The sequence below is a fragment of the Thermobia domestica genome, chromosome 6 (assembly GCF_964235325.1).
Source record: "Thermobia domestica chromosome 6, izTheDome1.hap1.1, whole genome shotgun sequence".
Classification (NCBI taxonomy): domain Eukaryota; kingdom Metazoa; phylum Arthropoda; class Insecta; order Zygentoma; family Lepismatidae; genus Thermobia; species Thermobia domestica.
Window position 1 is genome coordinate 42,538,309 of NC_137459.1, and position 23,599 is coordinate 42,561,907.

At 34.4% G+C, this 23,599-nt stretch overlaps 1 protein-coding gene across 1 annotated transcript; it reads left to right on the plus strand.

The window, feature by feature from the left end:
• On the plus strand, nucleotides 1-23,545 carry LOC145687166 (UDP-N-acetylglucosamine transporter-like). Its single transcript, XM_081760627.1, has 4 exons — nucleotides 1-39; nucleotides 2,030-2,267; nucleotides 4,801-4,895; nucleotides 15,849-23,545. The coding sequence occupies exons 1-4, from the start codon at nucleotides 1-3 to the stop codon at nucleotides 16,485-16,487; spliced, it is 1,011 nt and encodes a 336-aa protein (XP_081616753.1). The 3' UTR covers nucleotides 16,488-23,545.
• Nucleotides 23,546-23,599: the final 54 nt, after the last annotated feature.

Sequence of the window (23,599 nt, forward strand, 5' to 3'; positions counted from 1 at the left end):
ATGCCAGGACCTTCACATCTGTCTTCCCCATGGTTTCAGGTAAGTAATAAAACTTGTTTACTTTCCAGCCAGGTTAATTTGTCAGTAGCTAATTATAATTTTAGAGACAGTGATATTTTGACGTCCCCTCATTCGAATTATTATTGCATTTGACAACATTCAATATATTTATTCCCCTCATTTCCCATCAAATCGTCTCGTGGAATTAAGAATTGAATATTTAGATAGATTTAAAAGTAAATTGTCCAAATGGTTAGTTGTATGAACCTTTATTCTTTTCGGGAGTATTATGACTTTACAATAGAGACGTAATGCATTGCAAGATTTTGAAAACAATATCAATAATTATTGGCACTTATATAATTAATGTTATTTACTTTATTCGTTTGCTCATTTGGACACGTGTATATACGAGGATACCGCAAAAGTCATGTCAAATATTTTCCTCTAAGAAATGGGAAAGAAACAGGAAATTCTAAAATATGCAAATGGAAGATTAATACATATACAAACGTTCCATGTAGGAAGTTGGATGAACATACATATTCCCATCAGGATATAGCACGAGAAGAATGAGTACAACAAATCATTTCATTCGTGTTTTACCTCAAGGCAAACTATTACAAACCAGTACAAGTACACTTTCAATCATGCATAAAACCCGGAAGGCATCTACAGTTGTTCGAGGTAGTATCCCAAGGAAGGCACTAAATGGCAGGATCATGACACTACACTCAGAACGTTTGTGCAGAATCTTCTCGATGAGCATTCACCATATACGCCAGACTTATCATCTTGCGATTTCTACCTCATACCAAAACTGAAGGAGCCACTGCGTAGAACAGTTCCGAACACTCGAAGACATTCGCACAGCAGTGAGCCGTGAAATCAGAAAATTCGCTTATGGTAAGGCTATGGCTATTCGCCGTCATCCATATCGTTGGCAGTGTTTGGTGGTGACTTCGAAGGTTTCTAGATGTGATTCTGGGCTTTGGGCATAATTGTAATTTGCATTTATAACGGATCTAGGATTTAGATTTCTTGGCTGTCGGCATCTAAGGCATTTAACCCGTCACACGTATGACCTCGGCGAGCACACAATCCGGGGAAAGGGAAGGAAGGAAGCGGCCTGGGACCATTATGTTAGGTAGTGGGAATGAGGGAAACCCAGGAAGAACCTCATTCAAGATGGCTGGTCTTTAAAAGCTGTTACACTTTTTCGACCGAGTGGCTCCACTGGGAATAGAACCCGGGACCGCTCGCACCAAAGGCGAGACCGGTAGCGACTACGCCTCGTGAGGCCACTGCAGTTGTAATGGTTTGTAACGCTGTAATTCAGGGTAAAAAACGTGAGAAACGAACGATTCGTTTGTACTCCTCTTTCTCTTGCTATATCCTGATAGGGATGTGTACATTATCCAACTCTCTACATATAACGTTTACATATATATATATATATATATATATATATATATATATATATATATATATATATATATCAAAATTCATTATTATTATTAATCTTTATGAGACAAGAATTTTGCAGTCTTGAAAAAGGCTAGTGAAAGTGATGATGTCTTATTTGAGAAATTGTTTCTATTAGGAAAGCCGTATCTCGTCACGAAAATTCGTCTTCTGGGAACCGTATTTCCATTTTAATGACAGTAATGACTATCACAAGAGAGGAGTAAGTATTAAATATCAAACATTTTTTATTTGCCTATTGTATTACTCTCTTTGACGTAACATAATGTGGAGAGAAACTGCCTATACTATAAAGATAAGTCTTGCATGGTTCATACACCCTCCCACTGCACCAAATTTAAATCCCGGTCTTGTTATGGTATCCACGTTAATCGTAGATTCTATCTTCCATAACTTCTGTTTGGAATAAGGATATAAAAACATAAATATAGCACTGAAGTTTACTACAGAAATAATTATGTACTTTAAAGCTGTTATTGTTACAGTTAATACCGGTTAAATTTCGAGTAACATGTAAAATTCCATTTTCTTTCATCTTTCTCAGCACCAAGAAAATTCGACGAGAAGCGTTCACAAGCATCGAACAACACCGAATTTCAAACCAGTAGCGAGTTTCAGACCTGAGACTGTAACCAAATCATCTACGTCAAACAGTGTTGAGAAAAATTCCTTCGATTGCAAAGACTCAAATCAAAGTAAAAGCCGCAGTACTTCCGATGAGAACAAAGATTGCAAAGAACCAGACATAATTTTTGTAGAGGAGGTCATTGTTATTGATGACGGTAATAGCTGTTATTTGCTTGTCTAATACCCAGTTATTTGTTTGCAGTCTTTTGCAGTCTTGAAAAGGGCTAGTGAAAGTGATGATGTCTTATTTGAGAAATTGTTTCTATTGGATAAACCCTACCTTGTCACGAAAATTCCTCTTCTGTGAACCCTATTTCCAGTTCGATAACAGTAATGAATATCACAAGAGAGGAATACGTATTAAATATCAAACATTTTTATTTGTCTATTGTCAACTAGTCTCTTCGACGCGACATAATGTGCAGAGGAACTGGCTATACTGGAAGGATAAATCTTGCATAATGGTTCATGCTTCTTTCAACTGCACCAGATTTAAATCCCAGTCTGTTTATGGTGTCCACATTAATCGCAGATCATATTCTTCATAATCTCTTAATATTTTAAAATTTTATTGTGACAACCAATATCGAATAAATTTCAAGTAAAAATGTTGTAAAATTCCGTTTTCTTTCTTTTTCTCTTTGTTTCTTAATTTCATCTTTTTCAGGACCATGAAACTGTAACCCGACCATCTATGTCAAACAGTAATGACAATAAATCCTGCCATTTTAAAGACTCAGAGCAAAGTGAAAACCGCAGTGCATCCGAAGAGAAAAAAGACCAAGAACCAGAAATAATTGTTCTATAGGAGATTATTGTTATTGATGACGGTAATAGCTGTTATTTGCTTGTCTAATACGCAGTTATTTGTTTGTCAAATAGTTGTAACGTACACTAGACTTCCGAGTATCCGTCCTAGTTTTCTTTTACTGTACTTAAATGAGGAAGGCAAGGTATTGCATTGGCAACATTGCCAAGGCATTCGAAGCGGGCGTCTGCTACGATCCTCCTACGTGTCGTGTGCAAAATGCAAGTTGTGACAGGAAAAGAGCAGCGTTCTGCTCCTCGTTCATTGTTTTCTCAGTAAGTGTAACGGATCTCAATACAGTACGCTTACCGCTGCTCCTGGTTATAACTGTACAGTAGTTTTTCAAAAACTAAAAACTGTAAGTTTTGACTCTTATCTTATGGCTACCTTTCCATATCTGTGTATTGTAAAATCAGTTTCAGTCAATTTTCTTAAGAATTAGGCCTACAATTTACGTTAATGTTTTGTTTATGTTTCCTGCATTTAAGTTAGGCATTACAGAATTTATGTTAAAATGTGAACAGTTTACATATACTGTACGTATTATTTAACTTACTTTTTCTCTGATAAATTCTTGAAACATGCAGTGCAAGTACATAAACATTTATAAATTACCAGCACAGAGCCACATAAGAGATGAGAAAATACGTACTGTATTATAACAGTGAGTTTTTTTTGTATAAAAACTTTGTCTTCTGGCTTTGATGGGGCAAAGAAATGAATTCATAGAACTCCGGCCTATCCGGCTGTTGTGTTATCTGGCCTACCCTTCTGCCACATTAGGCCAGATACTCGGGAGTCTACTGTAGTTTTTGTTTAACTTTATTAGATTTAATATTTATATATTCTTGTTAATGTAGAGATCAAATTTCTTTACCAGTCTTTTGCAACTTTCCTTTTCTTTATTATTTATACTGCTTTCCTTTACATTATTATTTTAAAGTTTCTTTCGCGGTTCCTAAACTCGAGAGGTATTACCAAAATAAATATGATAAGTTGTCTTCTAAGATTTTAGCACAGAAGTTGTGTAAGTAATCCATTGTTATTTCCCTACCGCACATCTCACGCTGTTTAGATATTGTGCTGTTTTCCAGTTGATATGCTTGATAACGTAATTTACATTTGTCTCTCTCCACCGAGGCATACTATTATTATTTTCGTTTTATATAAAAATGCTAACAGTTACATCTGGAAAATATCAATGTGTAGATTTTTAGTGACTCGTTAATAACTGTGAGCAAATTTTGCCATACTTTTTTTTAGGGTGTTGTAATATTTTTCCTTAAAGTAATTCCAATGTATTCTCCTGCTGTTTGATAGGTTATAGTTAATTTGTTTGTAATTAAATTTGTGAGTGCAAGAACAGCACAAGTCCAAAATAAGTCATTATACTTAACGTCAAAAATAATTGTTGAATATCTAGAACGTTTGTATGGATTGATATAACAGTTTTTTCAAAAGTAATTAGATAATGTAAAAATGATTTTCATGTGTGGAACAGCATGACATATTTTTCTAATTGAAATATTCATGAAGTGCGAAATTGGACTTGTACTGTTTTTTCTACTCACCAATTCAATTGTATCTTCAGTGTTCCTTAGCAGTATTTCCACCTAACGTGTTGGTTGTCACCTTACTTCCGATTGTAACCAGTAATTAAGAACAAGAAGAAGAAAAAAATAGCGATTGTCTTAGAATGAGAGTCACAGATTTATAGGTCAGTTTTGGGAGATGGTAAGGGGTTAAAGCACTTTTTGACGCTATTTGTTGTCAACTTGGGGTGAACGTGATGATCCTTACTATCAAATTATGCTGTAAAATAGGATATGATGTAAAATATTGGATTGCCTTCGTTAAGTATTTTATACTTTTGTTGATAGATGCAGAACAGATATGTACAGAGCCATCCGTAATAAACGAATTGGAAGTGGAGAATACAAGAGCTGAAACACCCATAGAAGAAATAACTATTGAGGTATTAAATAGCGTACATACTACTATTTTTATTTGGTGTATTTAATGTTTATTAGCCAGAACAAACATAGAAAAGTAAATATGATTTAAGCTACTCGCTGAACAAAACAATGCCTTTATTGTAAAAATTATTAACGTGTAACGGTTTCTTCAACTACGCACTTTGGCTTCATCAGACACTATCTTTCTTTCTTCATTTGGACCTTTTTTATACCCTTCTTTTGTGAACGACACCACCACTTTTTCTTTAATATCTTCACAGATAATCTTCTCACCTATTACCTCATCAGTTTCATTACATAGCTCACTTAATCTCTCTTTGCACCATTTGTTTCTCCATAACGATAATTGCACTATCTTTGTTTGCTTGTTGCATACATATGTCTTTCCTCTTCCTCATGTTCTGTAACACCCTGTACTCTTTCTTTGAAAGGTTCCCCCTTCCTTCATTATGTTTCTCTTCACTATCACCTTGACCCTTCTTCTTATTTTCTCCCTTACCTTCTTGTCCTGTATTTGGGCTATAACTTGTTCTACAGAGTGATTGACTTGCTCTGCATTCAACTTTGTTTTCCTTACTTTAAACTTGTAACCTAAACTGAAGAGTGTGCTTCTCCTCGTCTTCCAACATCGTCACATCACCTATTATTCCTACTTTTTTGACTATATCTTTCATACTTTCTTTCTTCCGCTCTAACCTCAATCCTTTCACCTCCAATCTCTTGTGCACTTTCATACTAAAATCCTCTTCCCACACCCTAAGTCTTTCCGTAACTGTGTCCGTAACAAACACCAGCAAACTATCACTAATGCAATTTCTTAATTTGTTCGTTTTCTCCTCACTCCAACTTAAAAAACGTTCTCTAACCATAATTTCATTCCAAATCGGTTCTTTATCCATCTTGTCAAGTCTTTTACATCTGCTCGATTCACACTTCACTCCTTTTTTGTCCACTCTTAAACCTTTTCCATTAAACACTTCCTCAGGAACCACACTTGCTGTCTCTTAGATATCTCCTCCTGTTCTTCCATTTATTTATGCTCCTCTTCAGCATCGAAGCTACACCAACTGTAATATTTTCCATTGTACAAGCTTTGCTGTAGCAGACTTCAATCTGATTCAAACTACTCGCTGAGCAAAACAATACGTTTATTGTAAAAATTATTATTAACGTGTAACAGTTTCGCCAATTATCCACTTGGCTTCAGACACTAGCTACTTGGCTTTGTCAGATAACAGACAGAGTGTCTAATGAAGCCAAGTGGATAATTGGCGAAACTGTTACACGTTAATAATAATTTTTACAATAAACGTATTGTTTTGCTCAACGAGTAGTTTGAATCAGATTGAAGTCTGTTAAAAGCTAAGCTTGTTCAATGGAAAATATAAAATTATTATTAAGGTGTAACAGTTTCGCCAATTATCCACTTGGCTTCATCAGACACTCTGTCTGATATCTGACAAAGCCAAGTAGCTAGTGTCTGAAGCCAAGTGGATAATTGGCGAAACTGTTACACGTTAAAAAATAATTTTTACAATTGCTCAAAGAGTAGTTTGAATTAGATTGAAGTCTGTTAAAAGCTAAGCTCGTTCAATGGAAAATATAAAAGTAATATTTTTTTCTTTGTTGAGATGACCAGTCTGATTGTTTTTGTTGATTAAGGAGGTTTTACATAAATACAAATAAAATCTAACCAAAGCAATTACTTACTACTGCTAATTTGTGTTGTATTTCGGTAATATTTCATTGCCTTCATCAAACTAGAGGAACGAACTCAACTGTATTTGATTACGTATCATGTTGTTTTGGTTTCCTGTGAACTACTTTTCAAATAATAGTTATATCTAGTTTGCAATAAACAAAATAGTTTTAACATGCAGTTATTAAAATTAAATAATTATGTTATTTAAAAAGTGGTTCGCAGGAAACCAAAACAACATGATATTTAATCAAATGCAGTTGAGTTCGTTCCTCTAGTTGCTGCCTTAACTTAGATTTTGGGTTAAATGTTATTCTGGCAACACTGTAATTTCTATGGATGGCAGTACTGAAAATTCTTCAGGTTCATATTTTCTGTTGTATAATAACTAGAGACCGGATGTTAGGCAAAATGCCTATTCTTTAATATTAAAGATATGATTAAAAATATCATTTTAAAGTTTATATGGGGGGTTATAGTTTCGATTTAAGCCAATTTTATTTTGCCTATTTTGTCTATTTCGACCTTTACTGCCTAAATAATTGCTTTAGTGCCTAATGTTGCCTATTCTATGCATTTTCTTCAAATTAAGCCTTCATTGGGAAAAATGTAAGTTATATAACGTAAATAATACACACATATATGTGTATATTAGGTGTTTGTAAACACAAGCACGTGGTACGTTGCAATATATATACAGAGTGAACTTCAAAGATGTGCACATACTTCGGGAAGTGATTAGTGATATCAAAACAAGACAAAAACAGTCCTCGTATATTTTGTCTAATTCCGTGTCATGTACAAGTGACAGAGTGCCAACGTGGAATCGAAAATCGAATCCTGACAATTGGAACGAAACCGAAAGATGTGCGCATACTTCGAGAGGTGATTCGTGACATCAAAAGAAGACAAAAAGTCCTCTTGGATGTCACGAATCACCTCCCGAAGTATGTGCACACCTTTATGTCTCGTTCCAATTGCCAGGGTTTGATTTTGGATTCCAAGTTCGCTCCCTTGTCACTCCTACACGACGTGGAATTCGACAATATGCAAAAGGACTTTTTGTCTTGTTTTGTTGTCATGAATCACCTCTTGACGTATGTGCATATCTTTCAGGTTCTCCCAGTATATATGGAATGCATAACAAGTTTCATTTTTATATATACAATAAAAGAAGATATTAACAAAGAAGTATGTTTCTATATTCTTTGAACATTATCTATGACTTGAATCTATTTTTTAATTATATTGAGTATTTATCTTCATTATTTCGAGTTACATTTTAGTGCCTATTTTGCTGCCTATTTTTTAAAATTTTAGTGCCTATTTGCCTGCCTATTTTCCAGGTTTTTAGTGCCTAAACATCCGGTCTCTAATAATAACATTATGTATGATTGTGGTAAGTTACATTACATTATCTCCGTTCACTTATGAGAAACAAGCAAAAGAAAAATTGTAAATTTTGTATTATTTTTAGTATTTCAGGCTCTTAATTAAAATACCACAGAGTCATCTTCAGTCATCTAGTGGCTAGCACATGTGCGTTTGATCCAAGAGGTCTCGTGTTCGATTCCTGCTGGAAGAGCATCGAAGACACTGCACTGGTTCAGATCTCTCTTTAAATTGTAGGGTTCGTCTTGTATAACCTTCGTGTTGAAATATAACGTAAATAGACACCAATCAATCAAACATCTTATACTAAATTTATAATTCTCTATATTTTCAAATGACCTTACAATGATGTGAAATGAAAACAGAATAGCCACTGTCTAGTTCTTTGTGCATTTCTTAAATGGAACTGGAATACTTGAAATAATTTCAAACTTGGACATCTAAAGTCATGTTGAGCTCCTTCGTGGCTAAGCGGTTAGCATATAAGCCTTTGGCGTGGAAGACCCGGTTCGTTTCCCGGCGGGAGCTCATGTGGTTCGGATTCCACGTCAATCAGTAGGTCCGTCTCATATAATCTCACTGCCGAACGGGATGTTAAACTCAAAAAATCAATCAATCAATCTAAAGTCATGTTAGGTCGTTAAAGAATGTCTCGCTACGCCTTCAGATTCTTATAAGCATTATAATTATTTTTGCATTTTAACTCAGGTAATAAAATGTACAACTACCATTCATCAAGGATTTAGACAAATATCAAAATAATATTTACATCGAGGGAAAATAACTTAGTCAACTGATAACAAATGCTATATATCTTGTAAAATTTGACAATACTCTTTGATGTTGCATTTTCTCTATACTTTTAGGTAACCCAAAGTACATCATCGAAGAAACAAGCATTCTCCACTCTATTCAACCTTGTACAAAGTTAATCTATTATGATTCTTTAATTAAAAATAAGTCTGATAAAATCAAACACTTATTATTATTAATCTTGTTAAAGTTCGGTCATGTGGCATTGCCTTCATCAGACAGTTACTACATTATCTCTAATAATATAAGTAGGTAATGATATATTAGTTTCAAAATTGGTATAAAAAGTGTAGAACTATTGAAAAGTTTATATGTGAATGTATGAGTACCAAGACGAATAGAAAGTTTGTAACTCTTAATTTTCTTTCAGGACTCAGATGACTATGACACAGAGGAAGAAACAACAGAAGGTGACAAGAAACACTAAGGGTATGATCTAGTTTATGTTCATTAAAAACGTTAGTGCTTTTTAAACCTATAAACTACTCTGTTTTGATTTACACGATATCCTCAGATCCAATAAAACACATTATTTGGTTTAAAACTAATCAGAAAAGGTTCAAATGTAATATAAAACAAGAATTTTAGGAATGATCCAAAAGACTGGATCAAAAAATATTGCCATCTAGCCCAAGAATTTTAGGAATGAGAAAAAACTGCATCAAAAGATTGCGATCTTGGCCAATAATTAGTTTTTGGATCAGGGGCCACAAAATTTTTGAACGGCCCCTAAATCGAGTTTTTTTTTTTTTTTTTTTTTTTGTACGGAATAAGCATATCATACTGAGTTAAATGATAGTTTGTGTTTGGAAACATTATATGTAGCTCAGCAGATATAAGGCTTACAAGAAAATTTTTGCCTAAAATATATTGGATCTCTTGATCCAAAAAGCAAAAGTGATTTTGTGTGGAATAGAATCACGGGTAAACGTCTGAACTGATTGAAAGGAATTTTGGAATATTGTTATTACCTATCTCGAACTGAATTTGCATCATGTCACTTTGATTAAAACTTATCATAAGGGAGAAGCAGAGTTGAAAATTTATGCGAGAAGTAAAGCATCTTATGAGCCTTTTGAAGTTAGGAAAATGAAATTTGGTATGCACATTCATTGCAACAAGCGGACGTTTGTTCAAGCGTTTGCGAAAGTTCCGATTTTAAGTAAGGGGGGGAGAAGGAAGAAAATTTCAATACTTTTTTCGCCACATCGAAAGGTACGTTGCCTATTGTTTGTGATCACATCATAGGAAAATGGCTGAAAAGTTTGAAATTATTTTGGAACATAGTATCACCTCAAGCTAGTAGGAAGAGGCCTCAAGTACAGGATGAGTCAAAATTATGTGAACACTATTTGAGAGAAAGCATTTAAGTCAGAGTTTTCGTTATACAGAGTCTCAACCTTCCCACCAGCACGACTAATGCACATAAACCAACGTTCAACAGTACAATTTAGTGCCCTAACACACATTTCAGGGCAATGTTGGATGTCATACCTTTTATTCTGTCCATTAGTTCTTCGGTGTCTCTCACTTTTGTACTATACACGCGCTCCTTTATCATACCCCATAACCAGAAGTCACAGGGTGAGAGATCCGGAGATTGGGGAGACCATACCAACGGTCTACCGCAGCCAACCCAACGATTTGGAAACGTTTGATCAAGAAAGCGCGAACAGGACGAGCAAAATGAGGCTATGCACCATCATGCTGAAAATAACCTTCTCGTCTAATTTGCAGGGGCATGTTAACAGTGGCAAACTCTTGCAGCATTTGCAAGTAGTCACCAGCAGTTACCGTTGGGGTTGTAAAGAAAAATGGGCCAATTACACCAGTAGCGGTCACGGCACACCACATATTTACCTTCGGCGATGCACGTTCATGCTCACGAACGATACGTGGATTTTCAGTAACTCAGAAAATTCTGTTATGACTATTAGCATGACCACTGGTATGAAAGGTAGCTTCATCACTGAAAACCATTTGACTAACAATGCCCGGCTGCGTCCGTGACGTTTCACCTAGAATCTCACAGCACTCTATTCATACCTGTTTCTAACGAGCAGTAAAAGCTTGAATTCGGTTCACTGTTCTCTGTGGAATCCCTGTTTCCAGAATGCAACATCTCGTCGATTTCATTGCACTCCATAGTGTAACCTCCTGCATTGTAACAATGTTTCATTCACTTCTGCCAGTTCTAGGTTGTCCCGCATTTCCGCGATAATTGTCTACTACTGATCCAGTTGGTACAAACTTCTGGTAAATGAGATAAATTGCTAAACAAGTTGGGGGCGCGGTGACTTAGTGGTAGAGCGTTCACCTCCGTTGCTTGGGGTCCGTGGTTCGATCCCAGCTCGCGACGTATGGACTTTGTGGTGGACAAATACCGTGCTCGTGTGTTTTCTCGGGGTTTTCCCGTTTTTTCCCACTTTCTTCATTCCACCATTTCATTCATTCCTCATCATCACCGTCTCCTTTAGCCTAACCGGCATAACCGTTGGACGTAAAACTGAAATATTTTATTTCATTTCATTTTAAACAATTGGTGGACTTAGATCTCGAAATCGTTCTGCAAACCTTCGACGTACTTCTGTTACCGATTGTACAACTTCCATTAAAGTTTCCACCACTCTTCTGTGCTCCAATGTGAGTCTGTCAGCCTGTAATAGAAAACAAAATAAACTTCAGATTGTTCACATAATTTTGACTCACCCTGTATTTCCTATAAACCTACTCTGCCCCTGCAAATAACGAACATTGCAGCTAGTTTACTATACGGCAGAGTCCTAAGGTTTTTAGACTGGAACCACGAAATTGCAAGATGTCACATAAGTTCCTTAGTTTCTGTATAGGGAAACAGTAGTTTAATGGTGGAAGGATCTGTCGTAAAGGAAAATATGTTTCTTCTTTGCGCGTGCAGTCAGTGGTCGAAGTGAGACGGTACGCGGTGGTATGCCATACCGCCTCTGATTTTTCAGTGATCAAGACATACCGTCACTGGAGAGTAGATGTTAAATACCTTTTATAAATCCATTTTTATACACAGTAATTGACGAATAGCTTTGCACGTAAAAAGAATGTATTTCTTATGTAGAAATAATTTCTAAGTTGACAACACCGACATCTTTTTCCTACCTTTTGTTTTTAAAATGAAGTTCAAAGAAGTTCAGATAGTTTATATTTTGATGTGCCATATTGAATTGTTTCTTCCTTGTGCATGTATGTATAATTGTTGTTTTGAACATGAGAGGATTTAAGGGTTGTCTACTATGAGGGCTATTCTTTCGGGGATTTGGAATGCCTGTCAGTCGAGTGGGGAGTCCGGGAGATTTACCCCAGGAAATTAATATAAAAACTCGGTTTTTGAGCATTTTCATGTATAATTCTCTATAATACAATATAAGGGATATGTTTATTTTTCAGAAAGTTGTTGGCGAGGGATCAAAGTCTCTCCATGTCCCCCCCCCCCACCGTAACTAAAGAGAAGCTCTCCAGTGGTTTTCAGTCATTATGTAAATAGAAATGCAATCTTTTAGACACCATACCCTCATTGTATTTCAACATGTAGAAAGCTGGTATGTCGAGTTTTAATCGTAATAAAACATACCGCCTCTGCTTTTTTTCCACTTCAAACACTGCATACAGTCTTTATTTCCTACATTGTAGTATACACATAGATACTTCCTATGTATCTGTAGCACTGAACCCTCCAATTATCCTAGTATTGAAGTAGGCTCTTCGAAGAAACTGCCTTTCAACTTAGATAGAAGAAATTATATAGAATATCTTTTATCGGAATTATACAAATTGGCGTGTGCAAGTGAATATCTGAGTAATTTAAACGTGGTGTCCCCTAATCATAATCCTATATCTGTTCCTTAATTTTAGCTCCCCCAACACCCAGTTTTCAAATAATCTTACAAGAACAGAGGAAAGAAATTGTCTACTCTACTCTTGTTCTATTGGTTTAGTGGTCGCGAAGTGAAGGGACTAGAATGGACACAACACTCACGCAAGAAATATTGAGCTTCACCAACAGTATCTGTTTCTTACAAAAAAAAAAAAAAAAAAAAAAGGGGGGGGGGATTAAAGAAAATAATTTAAAATTATCATTTTCTCAAAATTAGCTCTATCGTTTTAGCTCATGCAAATGTTGTCACTAGACGTTCAGTAATTATACAGTAAGCATTGTCGTCAATAAAATGAACGAATCGCCAACTAATTGAGCCATAGCCATGTTATGAGTTCCTTATAGCACTGGACTATTAATACACCATGACATGAAAGGCAAAAAGGTTTGTTATCATTTTCAGTTTATGGTTGGGCTAATAAGGTTGTGGTATTAAGGAGGGGGACATGTGTTGGATTGAATGGCGTCGATTATCAGTAATTCGTGCCCACGCCATAATTTTCACCGTCTCATATTGGATAAGAACCATGTTCCCTCTGTATCAGCACGTGTACATTGTATGAGTGAAGATTGAAGTTTGACTTATCCAAGAAAGAAACGAACGCCACTTCTTATATCTTGTATCGCTATTTCTTAACCCAATGTCTACTAAAATGACAATGATGTGAGATTAAATAAGCACACGCTAACAGTTTTTCGAGGGCTAAGATTACCGTCCCTCATCCTGTGTCTTGTCATGAGAAAGCTTACGTTGCATGTCCGTCATTGTCAGACATTTATCTCTGCTGTGACGAGCTGCTAACACTAAAATAAGTCTTCCGTGGCTATCGTTGCAGGTTGATGGCTTTGTTCTGGGTTCCGTCTCACAGCTTCTACATATTGAAAGAATGTCTACAGTCGGGAAGTAACATTGTCAGATACAACAATTGCCTCAACTAGTTCCCCTTCTGTCTGTCTGCTTACATTCTGCCCATTGTTTTCCACGGGAGATATTCCTCTAAATCATTCTGTAGGGTACTGACCCAATCCATCACTCAACTGCAATAATTCACATCCATTCTCGCGTTGTTACTTGCACACTGCTGGTGTTCCCATGGTTTTGCATTCTACCACGTTCTGTGACTCACGTCTGCACATGTCGTATCTGAGTTTGCAGTGCTCGTAGTTTAAATGAAGCTACTTTATACCGTCGGAATAAGAAAGAAAAAAAAAAGAGAGAGGGCATTTTTTCAGTTACGAACTTAACCTTCCAAATCGTTTTTACCAATATGTCTCCATTAATGATTAAGTGTTTTGTCATTCATTTTCACGATAAAAATGTTGTTTCTTTTGTGGAAATCGTAATATGCAGGAATTACTGTTATTCAAGGGTTGATTTTGATCTCACTGTAGTTGAAAAAAAAAATGCTGCGGTAATTCGTACTTATTTCAATATGAAGCTCTAAACCAGGATTTCTCAACCTGTGGTACGTGTACCACTGCTGGTACGTGATCCGCTTTTGGTGGTACATACGGCTGATGGTGGTATCAATAATAAATATAGTTTGCTGATACTCCTGTGGAAAAGGTTAAGAACCCCTGCTCTATACTATTCTTCAGAGGGTGAAATGGTTCAATAGTAGAGCGCTTACCTCTTGTGCGTGGGGTACATGGTTCGATCAGTAGCCACGTAAGTTTGTGGTGGACGTTGTGTCCGTAGGTGTTTTCAGGGTACTCCCGTTTCCTTCCACATTCTCATTTCACAAATTCTTCCATCATCAGTCACTTTCCTTAACGATCCGTCTCCTTTAGCCTAAAGGGCATAATCGTAGTATGTTAAACTGAAAGAAAGTATTTAGACCAGGATTACAAATATTACAGTTAGTCAAACATCACATACATAATTATGGACACCCTGTAAAATTGTGATTGGATTAGCTTGATACAGACTGGGACTTATTGATGAGCTTTCATTTCGTAGCAATAAATTTTCTTATTGTTTATGCAATAGACTAAGTAAGTCTTTAAACATCAAAACATATTGCTAATAATAATCATAATAATAATAATAATAATAATAATAATAATAATAATAATAATATATACAGGGTGTTAATGAACTATACCGACAAACTGTGAGAGGTGATTTCCCACATCAAAATAAAATAAAAAGTTCATATAGACCTATGGCGAAAAGTGCATAGTTTCGGAGCTAGGGCTGTCCAAAATCGCGAAAAAGTCAATTTTCAGGAGGCCCTATTTCGAATTCGAGAGACTGTGAATGGTAGTCCTTATCTGCGTAAAGGAAGCCACACATACACAACCCAAAAGTGGATATTTCGTCAATTTTCAATAGGTATACAAGGTATTTCTCAGATATGCTCTCAATACAGTTTTCAGATATACCCTGATTTCAAGGAGGGTTCAAAGTAGGCAGAAGGTAAACCTTGACAACAGTGAGCAATGCTTCGGAGGGAAGTCGTAAGTATTAGGAACCGGCACCTCCATGTTTTTTGCGTTCGGAATAATGTGTGATGCGATGTATTTCGTCACAATATATTTCACGTTTTCTTCACTTATAAGCATGAACGAAAACATTGCAGCATGCGTTTTCCTGAGTACGAGAGATCGTGCTGCTGACGATCCTTAACACTTCCGACATCACGCCAAAGGATTATGTGTTCACTGCTATGAAGACTTATCGTTTGTCTACTTTGGATCAATCATAAATTCAGAGCATATCTCAAAATTCGGTTGACAGCATGTCTGGGAATTTCACCCTGTATGAAATACTCTATACACCCACTGAAAATTAATGAAATATACATTTTTGGATTCCGTATGCGTAACTTCCTTTACGCTAATAAGGACCACTACCCACAGTTTCTGGAATTCGAAATATGGGCCTATTGAAATTTGACTTTTTCGCGATTTTGGACAATCCTAGCTCTGAAACTATGCACTTTTTTCCATAGGTCTATATGAACTTTTTATTTTATTTTGATGTGAGGATTCACCTCTTAAAGTTTGTGGATATAGTTCATTAATACCCTATATATATATATATATATATATATATATATATATATATATATATTGCATTATTGTGATGTAGATTCATTAATTGCATATGCTTTTCTTATTTATTTCTTTGTTTTTCAGGTGTCATATCAGCTAAAGATCCTAACGACAGCAATGTTTACCGTTGTGAATTTGCGACGCAGTTTACGAAATCTCCAATGGGTTGCCCTTGTTGTGTTACTAATTAGTGTTGTGTTAGTTCAGTTGGCCCAAACAGAACCTTCTGTTACAACCAGTGGAATTCAGCAGAAACGTTTTCTAGGTTTTGCTGCCGCTCTGACTGCGTGTGTTCTTTCCGGATTTGCAGGAATATATTTTGAGATGATCTTGAAAGGTTCAGACATCTTGGTTTGGATGCAAAATGTCCAGTTAAGTTTCTTATCTTTACCATTTGGGTTAATTACCTGCTTTGTATCTGATCATGAAGCAATCAAAAACAAAGGGTTCTTCTTTGGATATGATTATTTTGTTATTTATGTGATAATTTTACAGGCAGCAGGTGGACTTATTGTTGCTGTAGTAGTGAAATATGCAGACAATATTGTAAAAGGTTTTGCTACATCATTAGCTATTGTTATTTCGTGCGTTGTCTCAGTTTTCTTGTTTAATTTCCAGATATCATTTCAGTTTGCTTTAGGTGCATTATTAGTTATTTGTTCCATTTTTATATACGGCCATAAACCACCGGAAAGTCAAAGTGGACAGACAATAAAAGTGTAAATCTCAGAAAAAAAAAAGTTCAGTGGCGACAGTATGATGTGCCTTAAGGAAAACTTGCAGTAAAAGTATTTATATGTAGATGGTAAGGAAAATTTTCTATTTACCTGTCAACGTAAATGAATGAATGAGCGTCGAAGGTTAAATACTTGTATTGTACCTAATCTATTGTAACTGCATGTACCAAATTCAGTTGAATTTTTAATGTGATAATTGTTGGTATTAGTGTATGTCTTCTGGTTGCCACAAGATGTGATTTTGTTGTTTGATTTTTTTTTTCCTTTTCTTTGTACCTGTAGTATTAGTTGTCACTACAGACTCAGGTATGGCTGTAGAGAAAAATGTGCAATTCGTTGTAGTCTTCCGTGTTATTTCAAGAAGTAGCAGTTGCATAAGTAAAAAATTGGTTCTACGTTTTTTATTAATTAGACGTACTTAATCATTTTATTTAACAGGAGTGTATGTCAGATTAATATTTCTTTGTGGAAGTGAAAGAGACATATTAAAATGTTCTTTATTTTATATTATAAGCGTAATAGAAGCTTCCATAACTTCCATGACCATTTAGTATATATATATTGTGTTCGTTGAAGTATGAATATACGATTATTATTTTATTCTTAATGGTAAGTTGTTATGCTATGTGATATTTTATTGGTGGCAGTTTTTCTCTCTTTTTTTTAATTAAATTTTACTAATGGTGCTTATTGAAATTCCTTTTTAAACATGTTCTTCCATTGTGGGAAGACCACTGTAAATATTGGCAAGAAATAGTACTTGTTGTAAGTTGCTTGAAATACCAAAATCCGACGTACACTGTCTTTGACGATTCAAGATCTTGCCATAACATAATAATAATAATAATAATAAAATAAGAAATAAATTCAAATTTTCGTGAGAACGATGAAAATTTTTATGTATTTTCACATTGTTATAATGTGTTTTCTTATTTTCATACATCACTATATAATGCAACGTTTTGATTGTGATTACAGCCAGACTCCGTAAAATAATACTCAATTATCATTTTTTCCCTTCACATTCGATGTTAACTGTTGTGTTGCACTTGTCTGCAAAGCTTTCTCTTGCCATTGTGACATACATTTGTATCACGATTTCATAGTAATCTGAATTGAAGTCAGTCAGAAATAGAAAAATAATACTGCAAATGTTGTGTTAGTTCAGTTAATCGAAACAGAACTTTTGCTACAACCAGTGGAAAGGTACGTTGAATTTTATACATTTTATGTTATCTGTGGTTAATGTTAACAGAAAAATAATAAAAAAAAAATGTTCTAGGAAATCAAATGTTTTGTCGAAAGTGAAATATTTTTGGCCTCCATTTATCAGTAAATTTATGAACTTGTACATCTAAAATTATTAACCAAATTCATAAGATAAAAATGGGTTTCAGAAGCTTATATAGGGGGTATGAAACGCACAAATTTCGTAATATTTTACATAATTGTCGATTAAGCACATTAGTTACCAACATAAATTTTAGAATCTGACTTGACTTCAATTTCAGGTAATGTGCGAGAAACACTGCGGAGAAATTATTCATTCTTCTTTTATACATCACACGTAATCATGACAGAATTGTAGCTAGTCTGGATGCACATTGTCTGACACTTTTCTTTTCCGAAATGTATTCGAACCCAGATCGGAATGAAGGGAGAAGTGTTTGGTGTATTGCATAGATATTTAATACGAAACTTCAGTAGTATAGTGTTTTTATTTCTCATAGGGACCTAATAAAAATTATCTCACGGAGAAGAGATAGATAAAGAGAAAGTGCGTTCGGTAGTAGTGGAAATATCTTTCAGAGATATTAGTCTTCAACCTGGTACCAGTAATGCTGATGACAGCAGCATGCAGTATATGCATTTCTATGTCTTCTATAAAATTTAGACTGAAATTGACCATTAAATCGTGGCTAATGAAAAAGCTTTACTGTGGACTATGAATCTTATGCTAACAGATTTCCTTTTAGATAACTAGAGTAAAGAATTACCACCACAACCACTGATAGATAGTTCAGTTGTACAGCGAACTCAACAGCATTGTAAATTAGCTGGTTTCTATATGGCTCTGAAAGAAGTCGCTAATTCATTGTGTAAATATGAAAAGAATTGTCAGTAATGTACGATTATTTTCAAAATGAATATACACTTATGAATGGAATGAAAGCGTACATATTTGATACCTAATTCAGTACAAAACTTTATAATCTCAAAATTTTCCTTGTGTTACAGCTTTTACTTTAAAATCTTTTTACAGAACGTGCCTAGGTACAATTAATTCTGGAAGAACAGTCACATGCGACATTATGAATCTTTCAGTTTGAACTAAGCGTTTTGGTTATGTAATATTTATTGTGTAGTGTACATTAGAATTTTTTAAAAAACAAATTACATAGTTGTTTCTGTTTAGTGAACAAGGAACGTTTAGGAAAGGAATTAGGTAAAATTATGAGAAACGGATCATAATCTTACTTTTCGTAAAGTTCATAATATACCTTGTGCTGTAGGTGTTGTTCCAGAAGTTATGATTTTCTCCTTAAACTTCAGCTTGTACCTAATTTCCTGGAATATCCTCAAGATAAAATTGATCTCCTGAAGTAAAATTTATTCCATATTTTGCCTAGAAGTTGTAATTTACCCTCTGGTGTATTTGTTGTGAACTTTTTCATAAAGCACTGATTCAGCTTATGAGTTATTTATTGTTCCGAAAGTTACGATTTACTCCTAAAACTGTGAATATCATCTCAAGCTACAGGTTGTACCCAAATTATTCTTACTTTTCTTATGTTATTGCACCGTTTCTTATGTAACTTTTGTGGAAACTCTAATTTATATTCGAATGTGCGTTGGTTCAAAAGTTATGATCTTTACTGTTTAAGCTACAGACTCTGCTCAGTTTGTTGTAATTTTCTTAAGCTAAAATTTATCTGCTGAGGTATAGGTTGTTCCATGATATTTATGGAAATCTTTATTAGTACATGATGTATGTGTTGCTTCAAAAGTTATGAGCATTTCTTAAAACTCTAATTATTTCTAAGTTATGATCTGCTCCTGAAGTTATGGGGTTCTCCTTAAAACTCTAATTTATTTTCAGACTTTTTCTTTAAATTTTATTTTAATAGTTGAGTTTTCTTTTAAGCACTAAATGAGATTCTAATGTATGTATTGCTTCAAAGGATACTATTTGCTCTTCAGGTTATGAGGTAATCTTTAAGCTGTAGGTTATACCCAATTTACCGGACTTTCCTTAATTTTGAAAGCGAATCATATCCAGAAGTGAATCCATGTTCTGATTAAAAGTTTATCTTTTCAGGTTTGATTAATTCTCTATGTTTTCTTAAATCTTTAATTTCCTTTCTGATCTATATGTTGTTCCAAGAGTTATGATTTTCTTCCGAGACTACAAAGTTCTCCTTGTGCTATGCAAACTTTGTCTTTTTAATTATGATTTATTCTCTCATTTTCTTCTCTGAATCTCCTGATGTATGTGTTCAAAAGGCAATGAGCTTTCCTTAAAGCACTAATTGAATTGAAATTATATATTAATCCAAAAGATATGATTTGCTTCTGAAGTTATGAGGTTGTCCTTAAGCATCAGTATGAGTTGTCCACTTTGACATAGGCTTGTCTTCAGAAACTAATTTCTATGTAAAATGCTTGATTCTGACTGTATTAATTGGTTGAATTGATATAATTCACCTATTATGTGAAAGTAAGTGTAGTACGTAATATAAATAGGAAAACAATGATGTGATGCATACAGCTCGTTGAAATCGCAGAGTACTAAGATTATCTATTGGACGTATAATTTTTAGTTAAATATCTACGTAACCGAAGTAAGAATAGGAAACTAAATTTCATTTTTGTTTACTTTCGTTATGATGCTGAATGTATAAAAAGTAGCCACATGCTTAATTTTGTTTAGTAATGTTGAGTGAAATCTATGATGGTGATGTGTTGAACCGTTTTACACACTTTCTATATTCGGTCTGGGTTTGTCTTGACTAGGGACTCTCAAAATTCTCGAATATCCGAATAATGATGATAAGAGACGTGAACGTCTCGTTTATTTTGCTGTTGTGCTATACGAAATTCATGCAGTGGAGCAACTGACCAAAGATGCGTCACTTAGCGTTTTCGAAACATCATGAACCTAATTCATTAACCTTCCTAAACATTGTCGGTAAGATTTATTTTGTTTTCTCAACTCTTTGGTGTTAAGTTCACGTCCTTGCTAATACTATTTTGATAACAAATACATCCGGAAGTGATCCGTGATGTGATTAAAAGTTTATTGGGATATTATCGTCTGTAGTCTTAATATGAAAGATTTAAAATTATGTTATAGATTTTAATACATCACATACCTCCCCATATTATTATTACACAGTATTCATTTTCGCTCAAAATGCCTTCCCATTCTTAGAGTTAAGGCAAAAATAGTTCGAGTGTCAAATACATTTTATTTCTAATATGACATTTTATTTAGTTATATCATCTTTACGTAGTGTTTGTTTATGTATTAATATTTATCGTTTAGTTATTTTGCTAGTCTTTGTGTGTGAGTGTAAATATTTATTTCGTAAAGCATTGATATGATTCTACCATTCTAAGTCTAAAGGTTAATGATATTGGGTTGGGGTGGAGGTGGCTGAGTTTGACATTGAGGGCTTGCTTATTGGATTAATTTTAAAAAGGGAAGGGGTAAGGTAAATCTGTTATGAGTAAATATAAGATTCGTTTACGTTGATTGCATTACTCTATCATGATTCGTTGCGTTGTAATCTTGCTTTATTATTAAATTTTATATTTGCATCGTAAAATTTAATATACATATTTGATTGTAGTTATGGAGAGTTACATGTATATAACGGCATATCTGACGCCATAATACTTTACATGTACCCGTTATAATTAAAGTAAATATTCCGCATTTTTTTTTTTTTTTTTTTTTTTTTTTTTGTGGGGGAGTATTTGTGAGTTCTCTTTTGTAGCTTGTTATTGCAAAGTAAAGCAAGGACTGTCAGTTGTTAAACATAAGTAGCAAATACAGTAGACTCTCGAGTATCCGGTCTAATGTAGTGTAAGGGCAGGCCGGATAAAAAAAAAAAAAAAAAGCCGGATAGGTCGGAGTTCTATTAACTCATTTCTTTATGAACATTAAGCATACCCCAAGATCAATTTACGAATACAGTACTGTACAGTTATAATTAGGAGCAGCAGCAAGCTTACTGTATTGAGGTCCGTTACACCCTGACGAAACAATGAACAAGGAACAGAACGTTCCTTTTTTTCTGTCACAACTTGTATTTTGCACACGACATGTAGGAGGGTCGTAGCAGACACCCGCTTCCAATGCCTTGACAATGTTGCTAATGGAACGCCTTGCCTTCCTCATTTAATTACGATAAAAGAAAACTAGGCCGGATACTCGGGAGTCTACTGTATAAATTGTCACTTCTGAAATCAAGAGTGTTAGAAATATAAGACATAACGGTGTACAATGTTAGTATCAGAAAGAAACATGTACTAATAGTGTAACAATACACAAAAGTCAGTGATAATTTATAATTTGAGGTGCTTAGCGACAGAGATACAGTAAAAACATAATGTGATTTCTGATTTGGGATTGTAAAGGATAAACTTTTTGTATGTAGAGTTGTTATATATATTTATATATAACTAATTACGTATTAAAGCCTTTATTTCAAATTGAATTGTGATAACTGCATTCCAAACTATTAGACAAGAGCGATATTTGACTTATTTCAGTACAAATGTCTTCTGCTGTAGATAAATAACTGAACAACTACAATGATAAATCTATGTTTCGTTTATCATATTTTTAAAGAAATCAAAAGCAGTATTGTAATAAATGTGTTTTGTTTTGTTTATTTTGTAATATTTAAATTAACTATTTTGTTCTGTCTGGGTATGGAAATTATAAATATGTATGCATAAATCTTATTTACAAGTACTGTGTGCGAAACAATCATATAACAGTTTTAAGTAAAATCCGTTTTTTTTTTTTTTTTTTTTTTTGTTGTTGTTGTTGTTGTTGTTTTCATGTACGCTAAAATCTTGTATTTATTTTATGTTAACCATCTTTGTGATCTGGCAGTGGAACATATAATTTTCACATGGTGGTTGTAACACCAACATAATGAGAGCTGTCAATATAGTGAAGCAGTTAAATCGAAAATTATTTTGGAGTTTTTCATTTCATATTTCATAAGGTATCATTCTGAAACAGACAGACAGACAGAAAAAAAACAACACACTGTGAATCTACAGAGCGTCCCAGAAGTTTGAAAACATAGGGAGTTTCTTCGAAATGTGCTCGATATGTTGGCCTCTCTGTTGTACACATTAGCCTAGTCTAGTCACTCACTGCGTGAGAACACATCGAATGGTCTATGATGTGATTTCTGAACACGCTTCAACGATACGCTCCTGTGGGGGCGTAAGGATAGACTCATTCCTATGTTTCAAGAGCTAGGAACACCCTATAAATAAGTAATCTCCCAAATGCAGTTTTGTTTTTTAGGTTTTCAAAAGAGCTGATAAAACGTTGATCATGTCATTTTCTTAAGCATATTATTATGGCAAAAGTAAAAAACCTATAAACGAACGTACACGTACGTTTGTAGATAACACAGCCCTGCGAAGATTTTGCAACATGAACTATTTTATGACAGATAAGAAATCAAAAGCTATATTGTAATTAAGTTGTGTTTTGTATTGTAAATAGAAATTATAGATATTTGTGCGTAAATCTTATTTACAAGTAGTGTATGTCAAACCACCATATAACAGTTATATGTAAAATCATCTTTTTATGTCTGTTGCAGTTTTGTATATATTTTATGTTAACTATGTTTGTGATCTTGTTAACTGGCTTTGTAAATGAGAAGCAATTATCTCCGTAAACCAGTGATTCCAAAATAAATTTGTTTACTGCCATCTGTTGTTCCAAGATTTTTTATGTATTCATTAAAACATTTCAAGTCTAACCAATTGTATTCAAATTAGTTAATCATGTGTAATAAATAAAATATTACAGTAATATTTCTGTTACTTAGACCTAGTGTT

Excerpts from the sequence above, each read along its gene's own strand:
- LOC145687166 (XM_081760627.1), top strand. The coding sequence starts at position 1 with ATGCCAGGACCTTCACATCTGTCTTCCCCATGGTTTCAG. Across the intron at positions 2,268-4,800 it reads GGTCATTGTTATTGATGACG|ATGCAGAACAGATATGTACA; the intron begins GTAATAGCTGTT and ends TTTTGTTGATAG. Across the intron at positions 4,896-15,848 it reads TAGAAGAAATAACTATTGAG|GTGTCATATCAGCTAAAGAT; the intron begins GTATTAAATAGC and ends TTTGTTTTTCAG.